At 39.4% G+C, this 21,642-nt stretch overlaps 1 protein-coding gene across 10 annotated transcripts in view; it reads left to right on the forward strand.

The window, feature by feature from the left end:
• The window catches only part of LOC144024216 (inositol 1,4,5-trisphosphate-gated calcium channel ITPR1), a 65,192-nt gene that overhangs the window by 33,471 nt on the left and 10,079 nt on the right, over positions 1-21,642 (forward strand). For 4 of the 10 annotated variants that reach the window (XM_077530361.1, XM_077530364.1, XM_077530363.1 and 1 more), the window contains 16 exons: positions 1,426-1,473; positions 3,179-3,311; positions 4,431-4,618; positions 10,713-10,896; positions 11,003-11,256; positions 12,195-12,395; positions 12,466-12,576; positions 12,643-12,738; positions 12,834-12,977; positions 13,050-13,157; positions 13,223-13,415; positions 15,185-15,307; positions 18,375-18,550; positions 19,432-19,596; positions 19,929-20,118; positions 20,213-20,305. In XM_077530361.1, the coding sequence (XP_077386487.1) occupies positions 1,426-1,473; positions 3,179-3,311; positions 4,431-4,618; positions 10,713-10,896; positions 11,003-11,256; positions 12,195-12,395; positions 12,466-12,576; positions 12,643-12,738; positions 12,834-12,977; positions 13,050-13,157; positions 13,223-13,415; positions 15,185-15,307; positions 18,375-18,550; positions 19,432-19,596; positions 19,929-20,118; positions 20,213-20,305 (2,407 nt within the window). The remainder of the gene's footprint in view (positions 1-1,425; positions 1,474-3,178; positions 3,312-4,430; positions 4,619-10,712; positions 10,897-11,002; positions 11,257-12,194; positions 12,396-12,465; positions 12,577-12,642; positions 12,739-12,833; positions 12,978-13,049; positions 13,158-13,222; positions 13,416-15,184; positions 15,308-18,374; positions 18,551-19,431; positions 19,597-19,928; positions 20,119-20,212; positions 20,306-21,642) is intronic. The other 6 variants (XM_077530362.1, XM_077530365.1, XM_077530368.1 and 3 more) reach the window with 2 other exon arrangements.

Below are 21,642 nucleotides of genomic sequence, written 5' to 3' on the forward strand. Positions count from 1 at the left end.
TTTATAAATTAAAATGCCGTATTTCCGAGGAAAATATTATACGTATTTCCCAAAAAATAAATCTAGTTTGGTCTAAATGTAGACTTATAATGCACTTTATCACCACCACATGTGTCAAGATCCGGTCCTCGAGGGCCAGAATCCTGCATGTTTTTGAGGCTTCTCTACTCCAATGCACCTGAGCTTAAGTATGAATTAGCTGTGCTGAAAGTGGGAAACCTCCAAAACCTGCAGGACTGCGACCCTCGAGGACTGCAGTTTGACACCGATGATCTACACCATACAGTGTCCAAAGTATTTTACACAGCCTGACTTTCAATTATTTGAAAATGTATTCAGAAGCATTGGTCTAAATACAGAAAAGTTGTTCTTTTAAGTTTCGAATGGCTTATCTTAAATTTCATCTTGTGTTGCATTGTGGCCAATTGCCCACTTTATATTGTAAAACTGTAGTAAATAGTCCTCATAGCAAACATCCTGAAATGCTGGATTGGTTATCCTACATGCTACTTGATACACCAGCTAGACAGCCACCATAGATACATTAGCAATAGAGCAACCTTTAACTTATTGATGACACATATAGCCGCCATGTGTGTTTGGCTCCAATAAGTTATTTAGAACTCGTTAAATTCTTTATCAATTAGTCAGATTGATTTGCCACAAACACCAGACAAGCAGCTATGATACAAGCCACATGTGTCATTTTATAATTGGGGCTGTGAAACCACTGCAGGACTCTCTCAGCATGGCAGCCACTCAGAGGGAAGGATCTATGTATTGGTATCTATGTGGATGGTCACAGACGTTTGTTTGAAAATTTCAAAATGTCTTGCTCAGCTTGGCAACTTTTTGTGCTGTTGCTAACGTCAAACAATCAGAGAAGATTTGCTAGGGGTGCCATGAAAAGATCGAGTATTGTTAAAAGAGCATCAGGTATGATTTCATGTGTATGGACTCCATAAATCCATTCTATTTTAAGATGTGTCAACTGGTATTTGCACGTTTTAAGTCTGTAAACTGTTTTTAACTTGCACTAAACAGTTATGTAAACAGAACTCCGGTTCCTGTGGCATCACACGATTTGATCGGAGTCTGCAATTTGTGATTCGATTATTAATTTGCCACGGCCACTGGAACAAAAGACCGAATTACCACCCATTTTAAGTGGCAGTGAGCTGGAAAAGTCAAGTTATGACTGATTTTTGGAAGTTTATGTGAAGTTTTTTTTTAGTTCGATTAAAAGTCGTACAACTTCCTGTCAACTTCTGGTACCAAAAGCATGACAACTCACTCTCAGCAGACCTTTGCATGGCCTTTTTGCATGGATTTGATGTTGTTGTGCTGTATCTTTTAACTTGATGCATGAATATTAACCCCCTGTGCTTGAATCTGTTTTGGCCTAACATTCATCACTGCACCCAGCAGCTGGATCAGAACCAGCCTGAGAAGTTGTTGGAGGACCAGAAAAGGGTATGTGCATTTAGCTGGAGCAAAATGTGGAGTAGAAAGTCATTCTCTCTTTGAAGCCGTATGGCTATCTATCTCAACAACGCCGCATAATATTGATTATCCGGAAATTTAGGCAAGGTCGTTTTGTGCATTGGCAGCTCCTTTTTTTAGATAAGCTTCAAATAAAGCCTTGTTGTGAAGGCGCTATCATCCATAAGCAATTACTTCGCAGAGAGAGGACGAGGTCAGGCAGACCCGACAGCAAAACACAATCATGAGACAAGTTTGTGAGAGTCAGCAGCTGCACCACAGCTTGAGTCAAGTCAGCAAGTATCAATTTCAACTGCGGCATGGTGATTTTGCAGCAAAATGCTGGTTAAAAAAAACACAAAAAAAACTGGGAAAAATAAAATTTTATGCATATATATATATATATATATATTAGGGGTGTCACAATTAGTGCGTTAATTTTGAGTGAATTTAAAGTTCCTTTAATCAAACTAATTTATTTTTTATTTTATTTTTTTTTATTTTTTGTTTTTTATATGCCCAATTAATGACCACCCCCGAAAGTTTGTACTGGGGCAATTCCAGTTGCAACACAGAAGACAAAGCCATGTAAAAATTTAGCACACTCAAATTTTAATAATAATGCATATATTTGTGGAGATTGGGGTTAAGTTGTATTTTACTATTTTAAACGTGCAGAATTTCACAAGATTAGATAGCTCATTATGAAAAGAAAAATGCACTGAGCTGTCACCATCTTACAAAAGCAATTATGCCATCTAGTGGCAGAAAATTGACCTAAACACAAATCAATATCACACTTGTTTTTTTTTACAGTAGAGTACATCTTTTTAATTTTAACACAATTTTATGAATTATGAAATTACTGCATCAATGACTAAAAGATGCAGCCATATCTCTATTTGTTGAACATTTTTTCCTACTTTTATGTTAACAAAAGTATGAAAACTTAGGAAAAAAATATTGTACATTTTATTGTACATTTATAACAAATATAAAATGTGTGATTAATAGTGAGTTATATTTGATTTATATAATTAAATCGGTAAAATGATTATCAATGAGAAAAGTATCTGTAAAGAAAGTCACAAGATGGTATCTCTGGTAGTCATTTGTTCTGCATAATTTAATGTTCATCACACTTACTAGCTCCTCTTTTCGGGCCCTTTTAGAGCACAACCGCAGGATCAGGTCTTGCATAATAATGGAGGACCACACAGTTTGACAGACTTGTCACGTAATCGCACACAAACTCGCTCACACGTCCTATTTCATTTCCGTCACGTCGTCCTATGGGAGGTCTCGTCAGGTAGCTACGAGCTGCCGTTGCTATAACAACGACCAAGTCGTGCCGCTTACTGCTCAACAGTTGATGAGTCACAATGTGAAAGACTCGGCCTCAGGTCTGTCTTCCTGAAGACGGCATCCTTAAATGTTATTAGACTGGGCCACTGATGATAACGAATCACAGTTTTGGGCCCAGTGGGTGGTCAATGACGTAAAATGTGAGTTCTGCTCGTTTAAATGTTTGAGAGTTAGTTTTAAAACCCTGCGCATGGTGATGTCAGTGATATTGTTGTGATGAAAAGCCAGCGCGCAAAATGGCCGATGACTCTCCCCTGTTACCTAACCACCCCTCCTGACACATGGCTGCAATCATGTCATTGCATTTTTTTCTTTTCTTTGCCTCCGATAGGGCGAGGCGCTGAGGCAGATTCTGGTGAACCGTTACTATGGCAACTTCCATCGGAGTGGTGGGCGGAGGGACAGCTTGACGTCATTCGGCAGTGGCCCCCTCAGCCCTGTAGGACCCAGCAGAAAACAGTCAGGTGGTTACCACTGATGATGCTCAATGCACATGCACGCAGACACGTGAAAATATTGATTTCAGTGTTCTAAAATGTTTTCTTTAGCCAAAATATGTATGCCTCATGTAGTAAAACAAATGTGTGTCGGCATGTTATGCAAGGATGGGGTCTCGCTATCAGTCTGACCCTGAGCTCTTATCACGTTCAAAGTTGTGCACAGGCCTGCCCTTTGAGCACGACTAACACCGCACGCTTATCGCTGTTTGATAACAGAGTCATTGTTATGCAGTCAAAATACCAAAGCAGGCCATCTGTGCCCATTGCTGCACCCTTTTTGTGTGTGTGTGTGTGTGTGGGTGTGTGTGTGTGTGTGTGTACCATTTCAAAGAATGTATTGATGCCAGCGTCTTGTTTTGGACAATTAGAAACCTTTACAGAGTTTACCTTTTGAAGTGTCGGTAGTCGAATGATAAGTGGTCAAATTCCACTCATACACATACTCAACTCAACTTTATTTATAAAGCGCTTTAAGAACAGGCTTTGCTGTATACAAAGTGCTGTACATAAACATAAATAACGGTTGTGCAGTAAAGAATAAGGTAACAAGAACAAAGCAAACATTTTGAAGTGCATATACAAGTTGTTGTTTTTTCAAGTAAATACAGTAAATTAATAAGAAATAGGCGAGTGAAAAAAGAAATAAATAAATGCATAAAGGGAGATTGTCTAATATTTTGTGGAAGGTCGGTCCAAAGGGAGGGACCGGCAACAGCAAAGGCTCGATCTCCTCGAAGCCTCCGCTTAGCCCTCGGTACCTCCAATTGAGTCTGGTCTGCTGACCTGAGGCACCGGGCAGGTGTGAAGGGGTGCAAGAGCTCGGCGAGATAAGGTGGGGCAAGACCATTTAGAGAGTTGAAAACAAATAGAAGAATCTTAAAGTGGACTCTAAATTTCATGGGCAACCAGTGAAGAGAATAGGGTTTATGTGTTCCGGGCACCAGTAAGGAGACCGGCATCAGCATTTTGGACAAACTGGACACGCTGGAGAGAGGACTGGCTGATACAGTATAGTACATAAATACTCTCAGAAACTGCATTCACTTGCCTGCTTTGGTCACCCCTCTCCCATGTCTTTTATAGTGCTAGGGGCTCCTGGGGGCCTAAGTCGTGGGGAAATGAGCCTAGCGGAGGTGCAGTGCCACCTGGACAAAGAAGGAGCCTCCGATCTGGTGATCGACCTCATCATGAACACCACCAGTGACAGAGTTTTCCAGGAAAGCATTCTGTTGGCTATTGCTTTGCTGGAGGGCGGAAACACCACCATCCAGGTCAGTATGACCCCAGCCCACAAGTTTATCCCACTCAGTGAACCAGCACATGATCTGCTAATCAAGTGAACACAGTTTGCCAAGATTTTCACTGCTCGTTGATCTGCAGTATAATGCACGGTTATAGGAGTAAGTGTGCCACCATAGCTGCACATTATTATATAAGGCAACTTACACTAGGCCAACAACATCACTTTATTACGTATTATTATATATAACATTTAAAATTGCTTTCCTTGTTTTATTTCACTTCAAATCAGGATTGTAGTTGCGCTTCTACTCATACCTCGGGTTTTTGATCATCTCATTTTGTTTGTTTTTTTCCACTGATGTATCTGTTTGTCCATTGATGTGTGTCTTGTGATCAGTCTGCCCATCTATGGCTTGTTGTGCAATCACGGGGCTCGCGTAATCAGATTACGGCAAGGAAGCCGCTGCGGCGGAGATAATGCTTTGGCTTCCCACGGCTGCGGCAGAGCCGCATCACGTGATCGGGTTGTTACATAAAGCCTGTGTGAATGAACAATGAGGAATGTCTCAGCCTTCAAAACATTCCTGCTCACTCTGCCGCTCCCTTGACTTCTCTTGTCGGTTTAAAGTGGGTAATGCTGGGCCTCCGGAAGTCGGGCAGTGGGGAGAAGAGGTTGGGGGGACTGGCTTTGGTGGGGGGGGGGACAGAAGAGGGATTGACGAGAGACTGGAGCTTCATTTTTTTCCTGGCAGTCCACAGTTGTAAGGAAGTGGTTATTCAATAGTAAACTTCCACACAGTGCAAAAGTGTCATCATAATACGTAAAGTGGAAGTCAACTTTAAACATTTATTGACCATATGTTATGTGACCTCACTAGTCTAAAGATGACATTCTGATTAATATTACATTTGTGGGACATGAGTTATGAAACAAAATCCAAGTGTTTTTATCCATCCCAAGGGGCGGCCATTTTGCCACTTGCTGTCGACTAAAGATGACATCACAAGTTACTCAAGGCTCAGGCAATGACCAATCACAGCTCACCTGTTTTCTGAAGCTGCGCTGTGATTGGGCATTGCCTGAGCAACTGTGATGTCATCTTCAGTCGACAGCAAGTGGCAAAATGGCCGCCCCTTGGGATGGATAAAAACCTGAATACCATATTTAGACTAGTGGTAAAAAAAAAAAAATAGTTGTAAATGTAAATGTGTGTGTGTGTGTGTGGGGGGGGGGGTAGACTTCCACTTTAATCAAATCAATAAGTTGAGTTTTTAACTAATCCGTGTCCGTTGTCACATTTTTTCAAATTTTGTTAACCAAAGTTAAACCTTTGGTTTCATTTGACATGTGGTGTTGCGCACCTGTTAGTAATTCTTTATGTTGTTCTCTCTTAACTCAGTTAACTATTTACTCGTGACCTTCAGAGTGCACAGAAATAAACCACTGGCCTGCGCGCTGCTTCTGCAAACGCTTTCATGCAAAGCCGGGGATATGCCGGCGCTCTTTACAGCTTTTCAGACTTGCTTTGACGCATACCAGCTCCAATTAAATTTCCTGGAATCTACAGTAAACCGTGTTGTGACAAATTGCCCTCCAACCGGCCACCTGGCAACAACACGCACTGCAGGTGTGCGTTGTGAAAAGTCCCCGAAAAGTCTCAATTGTGCCCACATTGTGATGAGACGGGTGACGGAGCCCAAGGAGAAGGCAGCCGCTCCTTTTGCTTTGCATGTGGCGCTGCGTGACATGAGGGGAGGGGGTGAGGGGAAGGGAGTGCAAGTATAAATAGCTGTTACATAACATCCCTTTGTTGATGCCAAGTCGCAGAGCGGAAGGAGAGAAAGGGAAGCGCTATGACCTTGTTTTTCAGCGGACCGCCTCCACCTCGCACCTCTCCTCTCTGTCTCATTCCAATCAGAGTTTGTCTCCATGGATACAGACAGGCTGTGTTTACCCAACAGCACATAGGGCGGGGGTGGGTGGGGGGATGCTAGTCCCTCTCCTTCTCTCTCTCTTCGACCATCGTTTTCTGCTATGAGCCTCCCTCCATCCTCTCCTTGACCAATGTTACAACATCCATTACGTCATCTCGTCATCGGGGTATCCTTGTCATTGATATGCAAACACAGATGGGGTGCTGCGCAAGAGTCGCATGCTGTGTATGAAAGCATTTATTCAATATCCTTGATATTCAGCTTGAGGTCGATATGCAAGTTATTCTCCTAATGTTTGTTTGTTTTTTCCACTGCTGCCTTTCACTACTGTGCGACATTTTTGCACACGAGTAGGAAACTTTGACGTACTAGTAGTAACTACATTTTATTCATTTCTGTAGAATTGCCACTAGTAGTACTTGTAGCATGTAGTCAACTAGTGCACAGTTTGCCTCACTACTAGGAGCGTGACTATATATTGATATCTTGATACTTTGTCTCCCGATAGATTATCGATATGCCTACGATATGCCTAAGTATCGATATTTGCAGTTAATATAAAGCCACTATAACGGCTCCATTGCTCATTACTTATTGAGCAATAACTTGGCAGGCCGCTAGGGGGAGCACCTCATAAGAGTGGCAAGGAAATGTACGGAGGTCTTCAGGCGAAGAAGACTCATGAGCTTTCTTTGACTTGTGTAAAACATTTATCGGCTAGCAAGTGACTCAATTTTGCATACGTTTCTTTGAAAAATATGTATTATATCTTCAATTTAAAGTTTTAAAAAATATTTAATGTTTCGACTTTGAAAGCACACAATTCCTGAGGAATATTAATATTGATTTAATTGTCATACCTGGTCCCGGTATCTGGTCGAGGTCCGGCCTTATTTCAAGGTACAGCATTCCCTCACTTTTGGCGGGTGATACGTTCCACGGCCACCCGAGATAGATGAATTTCTGCGAAGTAGAGGTAAACAAGTTGTCGTCATCCCACCCCCCCATTTGAAAACCGCTAATACTGTCTGTCACTTTAATAAGCTCTTCTTGGAGTTGCGTAAATGAGCGGCCTTGTTGAAGTTAATAACCTTCAATTAACTTATTTGTCTAGTTCTCCTGCAGTGCATGGGGCAGAGAAATGAGACACCCACATTGGCCTTACTAACTGGGGTCTTTTCTAAAAAATAGCTCACTAGTGGTGGGACACTGACTTGCTCAGAAGAATTAAAAGAAGAAAAATGTCCCAAAAGAATGTAAACTTATCATGGTACATGTTTATAAAATATTCTACATTAAGTTAAAAAATGTAACAAATTGTGTTGAATGGAAGACAGAGCTGTTTTTATTTACTCAAATATTGCAAGAAAAGGACAAAAATAGCAGCATAAATGGACCCCAATAAAAATCTGCGATAGAGTAAATCCGCAAAGTAGTGAGGGACCACTGTATTGGTAATCTTGTGGTTGTTTTATGGTCAGGAACTTAAAGAAATTAAATTAAATTAAAGGAATAGAAAATTGACATTAATTTCAAAAAGTTCAAGGGAAATTGCTTTATTCTGATATGTTTTAGTTGTACCGTAGCGGTGACTACTCAAAAGTTGAATAAAACTAATAATACAGTGTTTACCAATACTAGTGTTCAGACTTGGCTTACTAGTGAACACATACTAGTACATGGACTTTAAGCCAGATATAAAGGATATCAAAACGGCTTTCCATAAATAAATTGTGTCAGTAGTTTATATTAATTTCTGAAGAAAGCATGAAAGGAATATAATATCTGGTTCTTTACTGCGCTTCCATATTTGCCTTCAATGTTGGAGCATTTACACTGTCAAAAAATGCTTATTGAATCTTTTATAGATGAAAACTGGTGACGGTTAGGTTAGGTTAGGTTAAAGAATTCTTAAATGACATATGTACAGTATGCGTCTCCAGCCAACATCAGTCAAATAAAATGTATTTCAGCACTGCGAAATCCGACGATACTACCAAGTCTCAAGTGCCAGTCCCAGGACCGCATCGCATACCCGGCGGCACACAGAGTTTATTACTATGGCGACATTAACACGCTGATGCAAATATGATTACATAACTTTGGCAGGACTTCAGTCTTTCTGAGCACTTGTGTGACAAGTGGGTGTGTTTGTTTTAAACATGGGCATGTGCCTGTTGCCGGAGACAGCTGACCTACTTTTGTGGGTGTCTGTAGAAAGTCAGTGGGTGTGGAAGAAGTGTGCGGCCGCTTGCGCTGGAAAGTATGTGTGTGAGACTTATGTAATTGTAATGGGTGTGTTTTTGTGGGGATAATATAATGGTGAGCGCTTGTTTCTCTGCACATCCCCCCCCCCCCCCTCTTCTTCAGCTGGCTGATTTTAAGACAAGGGCAGCAGACATGCTGCAAGATGTGAGCGGGGTGTTAAGGCGCGGGAAGGCACCCTCCGTCATCAGGGGTTGTTTATTGGATGACTACCTCACTCAGCAGCCCCCCCCCTTGATCTGCTATCTGCTTGTCCCTGAGTGTTGACGGTGCGTACGTGCAGGAGAGCTCCTGCTTAGTGGTGGAGGCCTGCGCTGGGGTGGGGCATGGATGGGCCTGTGGAATCTGCTTCAGGGCACAATCGCATAGTTTTCTCTCAAAGAGATTTGAATTTAATTGTGTTAATTTGGTGTTGGGCTGCCTTATCTTAATAAATTGGTCGTAATTGTGCTTTTTTAGTTTTTTTTTACTAAAAATCATCACACAAGGTTATTTGATGATCACGCGCTTGACATTAAAGCTTGTTTTTGTTTATTTTTTCCACTTTTATTCCCCAGTAGCCCAGTTTTGCATTAACCTGGAAAGACGGGTGGTTACATAACCCTCACTGGCCCACATACGGTCTAACAGAGTATTTTGTGTCTCTTCCTCTCTAGTCATCTGAATTCCCAACCCCACGCCCCTTTTTTTTTTTTTTCCTATTCCTTCTGTCTTGCTTTTCTCTGGACTCTTTTACCCCACCGTCTCTTTTTTTTCTGTGTAAGTAGGCCAAGCGTCTCCCTCTCGTGTCATTTTTCACCCTGTTTGTGTGGCGAGTCGGCCTCTGCTGGGTGAGGCCTTTGCAAAAGGGTGCTATAGATAAGAACTGTTACATAATCAAAACAACAGTCCAGTGAGCCGGCCAGCGCACACTGTACATGATGCACAAGTGCTCTAATTCTGCGTGACCTCATTCCTGAGCGATAATTGAACTAAACCCCCACATCTCCCTAATTCCAGATTTGGGCTGTTAAAATTACAACAATTCTTTCTTTGGGATTGTCCGTTCAAGACCATAACGCAAATCATAACTTAAAAAAAAAAAAAATGGCTACATGAATGAAACCTGTCAAAAACAAAAAAAAATCATGTTTGAGTTCATTGAAGATGTGGAAGTGAGATTTATGAAACCTAATTGGTTTGTTATATTAGGGTTGGAAATTAGTGGTGCATTAATGAATTGATTAATGGACAGCCAATCAATCTATTTTGATAATCAATTAATCGTTTAGAGCAGGTGTTTTCGTTTGAGGGACACATACAGCAAATCAGAAGGATGCAAGGGCCACATAACGTTATGAAGAGAAATTGTTTAAAAAAAAAAGGTGTACAAATAATGTATTTGTGTTTTTGCATCCCTTCTTTGACCATCTCCAAATCTTTTTTTTTTTTTTTTAACTGTGTCAAATGCCATTTTTAGTCTAATCGTGGGCTACTGAAAACTGGATGGTGGGCCACATTTGGCCCCCAGGCCGTAGTTTGGACCTCCCTGATTTAGCGCCACATAAAATTGCCCATCTTTGTATTTAATGACATTTGTAAACATGTGCTTTTATATTTTCTGGTGAATATTATGGACCAAACCAGTAACTGAATCATTATCAATTATAAACTAAATATTACTTAAATATATCATAAATAAATCTCAGAAATAAATAATATTTATTGTTAGTTTGTAATTGTTTAATCATTAAAAAAGCCAAATAAACAACAAAAATCACAGTATTCAGACAAAAATGATTTTGCAGCAAACTTTAATGCAAACCATTTTTTTGTTCAATTACTCAACTAATTGATGTAATAAATGATTCAAAAATATTTGTTTTGGGAAATTTCACTGTCACTGCTGAAGACAATTTGTTTCCCTGTGTTGTGTGTGTCCAGCGTTCATTCTTCTGCCGACTGACAGAGGACAAAAAGTCAGAAAAGTTCTTTCGCGTTTTCTACGACCGCATGAAGTTGGCGCAACTGGAGATCAAAGCTACAGTGACAGTAAATACCAGCGACCTTGGAAACCGCAAGAGAGACTACGACAGCCAGGACAAAGACACCCCAATCCGCAAAAAAGGTTTGCGGTTACCACTTCGATTTAAGCAAAAAAAAACATTTTTAAATTTTCATTTTACAGTATATCGGGGCTTTCATGAGTGACCTTAACACAAACAATATTTCAGCAAGAGAATCATCAGTCGTCATGACCGAAGAAGTCCGGGAGCAACTACTTGAGGCCTCGTCTGCCACCAAGAAAGCTTTTAACTCTTATCGGCGGGAAGCTGACCCGGAGGACCACTTCACCACAGCAGATGGCCAAGCGAGCGCCGGTGACAAGAATCAGGACGAGGGGGAGATGAGCTACGTCATCATTATCATGCAGCCCATCCTTCGTTTCTTGCAGCTACTTTGTGAGAATCACAACCGTGACCTGCAGGTTGGTCCGTCCAAGCAACACAATCCATGCGTTGCACAGTTTGGACCATTCTTGACTGCACTTCCTCCTTTAAACGGCTGTTGATTTCACATACTTCCTCTCTGGCTCTCTACACATTTCTTAGTAACGGCCTGGAATTGTTCCACCTGACATTATGGTAATGAGTTAATTATAATGATGATGATGATGATGGTAATAATTTCAACCTCCTTGGACTTTTCTTGTGATTGATGTTTATAGTGCTTTTTATTACTCACAATCACTGGGAGAGAAAAAAAAAAGACTTTCCTGGCACACAACTCTGAATCTTGTTTTTAAAAATTGTGAGTGTTAAAAGGGCATTTTTAAATATTTATTTAATTTTTATCTATGTATGCAAATGCAATTTATAGTTTTCATATTAATAATTAATTTAACTACTCTGATTTTTTTTTTAATATCGTACTGTATCCCCTGAACGCATTTGCTCCCAAAAACGTAAAAATCCGTTCTAGTTTAAATTTTACCATGCTCCCAAAGACGTTGTTTTGGTTTTTTTATGCTAGAGCACACAGAAGGCTTTGATGCAGCTTCTGAATTGAAGTGAATGCTTGAAGCAATGGTAGTTATTACAAAAGCGACCAGCAGGTGTCTGCAGAGTATAAGAGATCAACCAGGGCCATGTTGCAAGAAGCTGTTTCCCCACTGTTTTAAACAGATTTGTGAATAATGATGAAACTTAGATATGTTCTAATGCTAATTGCTTCAAAATGGAAACGGATAGAAATAATGTATACGTTTTCTAATCTTTCTTTTGGTAGGTTCCATGATTTTATAACAATAGAACATAATATTCTGGGGGCCTTGCAAAATCAGTCAAAATCCAAAAATTCCAGGGAGTAAAAAAGTTAATGTTAAAGTATCCAGCTAACCAACTTGAACTACTTTTATCTCTTCAGAACTTTCTTCGCTGTCAAAACCACAAGAACAACTACAACCTGGTCTGTGAGACTCTTCAGTTCCTGGACTGCATCTGTGGCAGCACCACAGGGGGTCTGGGCTTGTTAGGATTGTATATCAACGAAAAGAACGTCGCCCTCATCAACCAAACCCTAGAGAGCCTCACAGAGTACTGCCAAGGTCCCTGTCATGAAAATCAGGTACACGACAGATATGACAACTCTTCCAAAATATGTTACACATTAATATGCAATTTTTTTTCACACTCAGAATTGCATTGCCACTCACGAGTCCAATGGTATTGACATCATCATTGCGTTGATCCTTAATGACATCAACCCACTTGGAAAGAAGCGGATGGATTTGGTGCTGGAGCTCAAGGTGAGGTGAATGTTGAGGAGAGCTTTATTATTATTTTTTTTCCTAAAAGTTGTTTCTTATTTTTAGAACAATGCATCCAAATTATTGCTCGCCATTATGGAGAGCCGTCATGACAGCGAGAATGCTGAGAGGATCCTGTACAACATGAGACCTAAAGAGCTTGTGAGGAACTTGACTTTTTTTTTTTTTTTTTTTCTCATATCTAAAATGTAGCAGCTCCCAACTCAGTAGCAATAGTGAGATTTGTGTCTTTCCAGGTGGAGGTGATCAAAAGAGCCTATCTGCAGGGAGAGGTGGAGTTTGAAGACACAAAGGAGGAGGAAGATAATGGGGATGATGAGGAACACGATGCAGCATCTCCCAGAAACGTTGGACACAACATTTATATCTTAGCTCACCAGGTCTGATTTAACAACAGATGGCCCCACAATCGTCACAGTGAATAATTTCCTGTTTGTGTTTTTGTCATACAGTTGGCCCGACACAATAAGGAGCTGTCCATAATGTTGAAGCCTGGAGGAGCCAGTGGAGATGGCGACGAGGCCTTGGAGTTTTATGCCAACCACACTGCTCAGATAGAGGTAATAAAGGAAACAAAAGAACCAGGGAATCGACTCACAGATGGTGATTGTCAACTCGTGTCTAGATTGTGCGCCAGGACCGCACCATGGAAGAGATTGTGTTCCCAGTACCCAACATCTGTGAATTCTTGACCTCCGAGTCCAAACTTCGGGTCTACTACACCACAGAGAGAGACGAGCAGGGCAGTAAGATCAACGACTTCTTCCTGCGAGCCGAGGACCTCTTCAGTGAGATGAACTGGCAGAAAAAACTCAGAGGTATAAAGTAGGTTAAATGTTACAAACAACAAACACGTATCAGTTAGTGGGTGGGTGGGGGTTGTCATATGCGCACGCTGAGTGTCGGCAGTCTACTATTCATCGATTGGGTGGGGGTTCAACCTTATGTCTGATAGGTTCAACTCTACCACAAAATACTACTCGTATTTTGTTGTTAATTGAAAACGTGTTTTATCATAAATGTTATGTTTTTCAAAGGACAAAAATATACCTTAGCCAATGTAATTTAAAAAATATATATATATTTGGATATTAGGATTTGCTATTGCTTATGAGTGAGTCACTGTGGAGGATTTTGGACGTGCTGCTCATGTTTCTGGGAAAATAGTTCCATCCAGTACATCTGTAATGCTGTGTAACATCCCCCCCCCCCCCCCCCCCTATTCTATTAGAACATGGATGGATGGATGTGTATTGAGTCCGCGATCATTTATTTTCCATTCAAGTCTGAACGCGCCATCGCTCCTCGATGTACAAGCGTATTTCTACTCTCTAAAATGAAAACGGGGACTTTCCGAATTCTGTTGTATGGTAACCTTATGAATCACTACTGAGATATTGCTTGCGTATGTACACAAACATAAAAATACAGGCCTGCACCCACGCAGTCACATTTGTAATCCACGTTCAAGACTGCATACCACGTGTTATGTCTGTCACTCCAACGACGGATGAAATGAATTGCGTCTCATTATCATTCCGTCCGACACTGAAGCTCAGTTAAAATTGTCTGCAGGATTTAGAGCCATTTCTTACCGTAGTTAACCTTTTCTGTGCTATATTAACAACAACCGCTCCTTTATGTACTTTATGGGGCAGTTGTGAACAAGTTGGTAAGAATGTAGCGTCTGAGGTAAGCATTTGCACCGGCGTATCACCACTGCTGTGTGCTTACTCTTACTACTGTGGACGGTGAAAGGCAAAGTTCAGATAAATATAAAGAAACAGACTGTTCTCAGACAATAACATAACTTTTATTCACTGTTGATTTCATTTAACCCTCCTGTTAGGTTAGTTTCTCAGGAACAGCAATAAAGTTCCCGGGTCAATTTGACCCAGGCTATATTAAATGATATAAAGTGCATCTCGGTAAACAGTATTAACCACTTTGATTGCAAATATTTCATCATGAAATACTATTTGTAGTTCTTTAACATTGAAGTGGGTCAGTTTGACCCGGGCTATGTTTAATGTTCCAAAAGCACCCTGATAATGAATTATAGCTCAAAATGAACAGTTTTCAATGCAAATATGTCAAAATTAAACATTTTTAATTGTCTGTTGATGACGTTTCATTATCAACACATTTTAAAAGGGGTCAATTTGACCCGGGTTATATTTAATGTTCCAAAAATGTTCCGATAAACATGTAACATTAATTTGAAAATGTCAAAGTGAACAATTTTAATTGTCTGTTGATGAGATGTTTCAAAGCAAAAAAAAGTAATTATTATACTCTGGATCAATTTGACCCAGAATATTTGACATTCCGAAATCAACACAATAACCATTGTTATAGCTTATTATTAACCATTTTTGTTGCACGTCGAAATTAATCATTTCTTACAGTCTATTGATGTTAATGTTGGGTCAGTTTGACCCGGTATATGGTCAACGTTCCTTGCATATATCTCAAAAGTTTGTCTGTTGTTGCCAAACTAGCATTTGTTCTTTAACTTGAACAACATAACAGGAGGGTCCATGTCGAATTTTCAACTCACAAAATTAACTATTTCTCTCTTCCCCAGCCCAGCCGGTGTTGTATTGGTGTTCCAGGAACATTTCGGTTTGGAGCAACGTTTCCTTCAACCTGGCTGTGCTCATGAACCTGCTCGTCTGCTTCTTCTACCCGCTGGAGGGCATACACGGAGGTCAGTCATGACCCGCTGACCCCATCTAATGTGACCGAGGATGTCATTTCGCATTCCTTGACACTTGTAATACGTGAGGTAGACCAGTTTCTGCTTGATTGGCGTGCTAATGGAGGTTTAGAGAAGCTTTTAATATTCACTTTTGGCCACAACTCGGGGTCAAATTGAGGCTGTGTGCTCAATAATGCAAAACAGGAAGGACAGCGGCTTGGTGGCATGCTTTTTCTGCCACAACCTGCTCTCGTTATGAGGAGTGTCTTTGAATGACAAACTATGCAGAAGATTCTCGCGTTATCTTACTGTGATGTGTTTTTCTTTGAACAAAAACATCTTCTGAAATCACATGGTGTAGCCGCCCATAGAGAAGTACTGAAGAGATGAATCCTTCCCTTGAGCGCTTGACCCGCTGATCTGCTTTTCCCCTAAAGTTCTGATCTGCTGACTTTTATCACCTGACCAGGAATTAAAAGCGCATGACCTGAGCATAACCCTGTCTTTGTTTGAGACACACCCTTTGCACATAGACAAACTTGTTCCTTTCAGATTAGTTTCCAGACTGCTTTGAGTCACAAAGGAGTTGTCGTCTTTTGGAACTGAGAATGTTGGATTCAGTATTTTTGCTTGTTTTGATCTCCGTTCAAGTGAGTAGTAAGCATGAGTAATGTCTGACTGTGTTTTCCACCCTCCGCACAAAGCATCACGTGAATTGGCAGTATACCTTTGGTCGGCTTTAATGAGCACTTTTATGGTGCTACGGCATTTGTCCTCCTGCTCACACTTACAAATGCACACACAAACTGCGCTCCTTTGCTCAGGGCTCAATTATAAGAGCAGGGAATCTAGGTCAGTGTTAGGGCTGTGCAGTTAGTCAAAATTCAATTACAATTTCAATTATTACACTCCACAATTACAAAATAATCGTAAAAAAATATATATATATATTTTATATTTTATATATATATTATATAATATATTAATACTAAATTTTGAGTTGTTTCAATTTATACCTTTGCACCTTTTTTAAAATTTTAAAATAACTAATTTAATACATTTTGTTTAATCCAAAAAGATCTTGCAAAATTATAGTGTTTCAAAAAATGTTATTTGTTTTATTTTATTTTTTATTAGTTTTATTTTTTATCTTTTATGGTTTTGTACCAAAAAATAAATGATTGTCCTACTGCACAGTGCACATGTTGCACTCTAACTTAAACTTTTTGCCAACATAAATTAATAATTAATAAATAAATATATATTATTCTAAATATAATAAATTGAGTTTGGTCTGGAAGGAACTTACATAATTAGTATTATATTATAATATATATAATTATATTTCTATTTTTTTTTTTTAATTGGTCTTAATATGTTTTTTAATATCTAAACATTTTCTTGTTTTGTACCAAAAAAACAAATGATCGTCCTATTGCACAGTGCACAATCTGCACTCCAACTTCAAGTTTTTGCCAACATAAATAAATAAGTAAGTAAATATGCCGGTATATTATTATAAATATATATTAGTATAAATTCTGTGTGGTCCAAAAGGAACTTACATAATTATAGCATTTCTATTTTTTTAATTGGTCTTAATAATTTTAAATGTCTAAACATTTTCTTGTTTTGTACCAAAAACAAATGATCGTCCATGTTTTTGCCAACGTAAATAAATAAATAAATAAATACTGTAAATGTATATTATTATAAATTCTGTTTGATCCAAAAGGAACTTATGTAATTATAGTATTTCCATTTTTTTGTCTTTTTTTTTTAATTGGTCTTAATATTTTTACATGCGTAAACATTTTCTTGTTTTGTACCAAAAAAACAAAAAACAAAACAATGATCATCCTTCTGCATAGTGCACAATCTTCACTCTAACTTCAAGTTTTTGGCAAATAAATAAATAAATAAATAAATAAATAAATGTATATTATAAACTTGATAAGGAACTTACACAATTATAGTTTTTCTATTTTGTTTTTAATTGGTCTCAATATTTTTACATGCTTAAACATTTTCTTTCTTTGTCCCAAATAATCTTTTGAATAATCGTGATTTCAATTATTGCCAAAATAATTTTTTCCATAATCGAGTTGGTGTGTTCTGCTGCCATACATAAAGTGTACATACGCACACGCATGCCTGACTGGCTTTAGACTTAGCGCTCGGGTTAACATAACACGTGTGTAAGCACTGCATGCTTGCCACATTCTTCACTGACAATTTAATTGATGCTTCTAAAGTGTGAACCTGAACAACCTCTTGTACCTTCACGAAAGGCGTAAGGTGGCAAATTGTAATTACGGATACCGCATGTAAATGTCCCTCTTTTTGTCAGTCACATTTCTGCCGCTGTGTGTTGCTTACTGTTATTTCCTGATGAATCTTTCAGCCAAAGTATTTTTAGAGATGGCTGTTATGTAAGTGGCACCTGTCATATGATCTCTACATGGGTTGGGAGGGAGAGAGAGAACTAGGGGAGGGGAAAGGCGCCTGAGAGAGCCAAGGAGGGAGGAAAGGAAGTCGAGAGGGAAAGAGTTTTGACCACTCTGCTTTAAAATTTTTCATTTTAATCAGGCATGACCGATTTCCCCCATTCCTTTGCATCTGATGCAATCTTTCCAAACAAGATAGCAAGATCATTTACGGAGGAATCAAGTGGGGTGTGGCCTCTATGCATTGAATTTTTTTATCTTAGTGACACGTCGCCACATAAACCCCTTGAGGAGTTTTCATGCGGCGACGTGTCAGGCCTTCTCTCACTAAAGGCCAGCCCACACGCTCAAGCTCACACAAAATGTACGTACTGTACCGTCAACTACTTTTAGGTGTTATGTAAGTGAATCTGGTTGGGTTCAGTCCCGCTAATGAACGCCCCAGGGTTTTCCCGCAAGGTAGAAACCAGTTTAATGTATTAAACGGTTCAGCTAAACACGTTTCAAGCTGCAAACTGCGTTGTCATCCTTTCGTTGTGATGACTCAGCACGTTTAATCCATATAGGCGGTTTGCTATGAAAGCAAGTCAGCAGTTTCTGTGTGGTCAATATGCATGAATCCCTTGCAGGTACACTGGACACACACCTGTCTGCTTTACTGTGGATGGGAGTGTTGGTAACGCTCATTATCGTGATCATCATGCCCCAACCGCTGGGCATCCGAGCTCTTGTCATCGTCACAATCCTCCGTCTCATCTTCTCGGTTGGCCTGGAGCCTACTCTCTTCCTCCTTGGGGCCTTCAATGTGAGTCGTTTGCCCACCTTTTACGAATTCTTTTCAGTGTTTGCAAATAGATGTTGATTTATTTGCCTTGTGAAATGGTTAAATTCAATTTTTGAGAATATTTAGATATGAAAAGCACATGTTTGATTCTAGGCCTCTGTGTGTGGAGTGTCCATGGTTTCCTGACCAGAGATGGCAAATCCAGATCCAGAAAGTAAAAACTCAGCCAGAGTTTGGCTTTAGCACCTTGTGCTAGCTAGCTAGCTAGCTCACTAGCCGGTACCTGAGCACTGGGGAGCTAGCTAGGGAGCTCGTTAGCAAGCTAGCACAAGAGGCTAAAGCTAGCTAGCTCACTAGCAGGTGTCTGAGCTAGCTAATGAGCTCGCTAGCTAGCAGCAGAGTGACAGGACTACAAAATACAGAGTTTAAGGATTATGCTAGAAATTCATTAAATACACAACATATTGCAGAAGTGGCAAATCCAAGTCCAGGTGCTAGCTAGCAAGCTCCCTAGCTAGCTTCCCGGGTATTCGGTTGCCTGCTAGGGAGCTAGCTAGCTAGCACAAGGGGCTAAAAGCCAAACTGTGGCAGGGTTTTTACTTTCTGGACCTGGATTTGCCACTTCTGTTCCTGACTTGTGGTCTCTCTGGTGACTACAGCTTTCCCCTCCAGTCGAAAATATATCTACAGTATATCTTACAAGTGAAAGCAAGCAGTGTGGATGTAACCTTGTCACAGTGAACACATACAGTTACTGAAAAACAACCTGTTAAACGTACATGTGCTATTTATTGCACTAAGAAAGAAATAATAATAAAAAAAAATACACGCAGTGTTTTCTTCTCAATGTACAAATGCCCACTTTGAGAAGCCGTCAGAGACATATGTTGTCTGTCTTCCAGGTGTGTAATAAAATAATCTTCCTGATGAGTTTTTTGGGAAACCGTGGCACCTTCAGTCGTGGCTACAAAGCCATGGTGATGGACTTTGAGTTCCTCTATCACTTCACCTACCTGCTCATCTGCAGTCTGGGGGTGTTTGTTCATGTCTTCTTCTACAGTCTGCTGGTGAGGAAAAGACACACCCATGCATATCGAAGACTTACGGTTTTAACACATAACTTTTGGAGAAATAAAGACATAGCAAAAATGAGTAGGACCGTGTGCATAACAGCAGAATTTAATTGTGGCTTTCCATCATTTGAGGACGTGACAGTTCGTCACTGACAGGCCAGATGTTTCCATATTTGATGGTTTCATGGTGTCATGCTGACTTTATTTTTTCGGAGCCAGTGGTTTACAAAATCTGACTCAATATTCTTGCCAAAAATCCATGTCAGACACAACACAAGTTTTTTTTTCCCCCTTTCACTTATATTTCATGTGTTTTGCCTTTGTAGCTGTTTGATCTGGTGTACCGAGAAGAGACGTTACTGAACGTCATCAAGAGCGTTACGCGCAACGGACGCTCCATCGTGTTGACCGCTGTCCTGGCGCTCATCCTGGTCTACTTGTTCTCCATTGTTGGCTACATTTTCTTTAAAGATGACTTCATCCTGGAAGTGGATCACATTCCCAACACAACACTTAGTAAAGATTGTCTTAAAGCTCTCCTCAGAAATAGCACCATGGATGTTGGTTGGTTTGAAAGAATCCTGCTAATTTGTTGCCACCTTCTGTGCAGAAAATGGAGCCAGCATAGCCAGTGAGTTTCTATCGACCAGAATATGTCAAACTGGAGTTGATGAAAACTGCACTGCTGGGAGCATGCATGAAGGTAATACTGCATGCACAAGGTTCTTTGTTAAGCGAGAACTATCCTACTTTTTAAACATCCTTTTGACGGTATCATAAAATCTCATTAAATTGTATTCTATTATTGAGAAATTTAATTATGAATTTAAAATGTAATACATGTTAATTTAATATTATTATTATTATATTATATATGTTAATGGAAATTATACATAATATATATATATATAATTATAATATATATTATTATAATTTAATAAAATGGTAAAATCCAATTAAATGAGAAATACTAAATATAAATTTACATTTTTTTTGTGGCCATTAATGTGGGTTATCGTGTTGAATTTTGCTTTTGTTGAATCTGCTCTCCATTTGGTTAATATTTGGGGAAATGCTGTCGGTGGGGAATACTTTTATTTACAAGGATGCTCACAAGTAAGCAAAAAGAAAACTATGTGATGTTGTAAAAATAGAACAGACATGTTTTGTGTGTTTTGTAGCACCGCAGTCATTGATCCTTCTCGTGACTACATCCACATCACATGCTATTTGACCTGAACGATTAACATTTGACCTCTGTGACTCTCATGTGACATCGACATGTCTGTGCTTCAGCACGTGGAAGGGGAATTCGTGGTTGCTTGTGAACAAAAACAAACTTAGCAATGAGGAGAGGTGTGGATACAAAATTGAATGAAAAATGGGATCATGAAGCACTCTTGTGTTTGGTCACATAACATGATCAATCTATTGTGAGATGACGGACGTTAGAAATCAATAACAAAAAAAAAAAAAAAAAAACTGCATGAAACTAGTTGCCCAAAAAGAAACCCATTGTTCATGCGCTATCACCATTTGACCATGTGCTAAAATTCAAGTTGTGTTCCTGACCTGTCAATGCTATCAGTTTAGATAAAGCCTTCAAAAATGTATTTGTTTGAACATTCTGGCTCAACAAAACATTTTTGTTTTGACTTCCTCCCCACCATGAACCAAAATACTGTACATAAACTTATTTTTCAACTAAAACAAATATCCAAGAGAGCCCAGAGAAAAACTGTTTAAGACGATCAAGAATTTAGTCTTGCTTTGTTTATTAATAATGTGACATTTGCCATTTTTCAGCATAATGAGCCATATAGCAAGAGGTTTGTATTAAAAATGTGTACAGTTTGAATTGTGTCGACTTGTGGCAGTTGTGGTAGTACATAGTGTTAGTTCTTATCATATTTTTAAAATTTATTTACATTTATTATTTTTATTTAATTTTTTTTATCTTATTTATTATTATTTGTTTCTTATCTTTTCATACTAGCTCTGTCAGGCAAAAAACGAAAGTGGTTGGACGAATATCTGCAA

This window comes from Festucalex cinctus, chromosome 8 (assembly GCF_051991245.1).
Source record: "Festucalex cinctus isolate MCC-2025b chromosome 8, RoL_Fcin_1.0, whole genome shotgun sequence".
In the NCBI taxonomy this organism is placed as follows: Eukaryota; Metazoa; Chordata; class Actinopteri; order Syngnathiformes; family Syngnathidae; genus Festucalex; species Festucalex cinctus.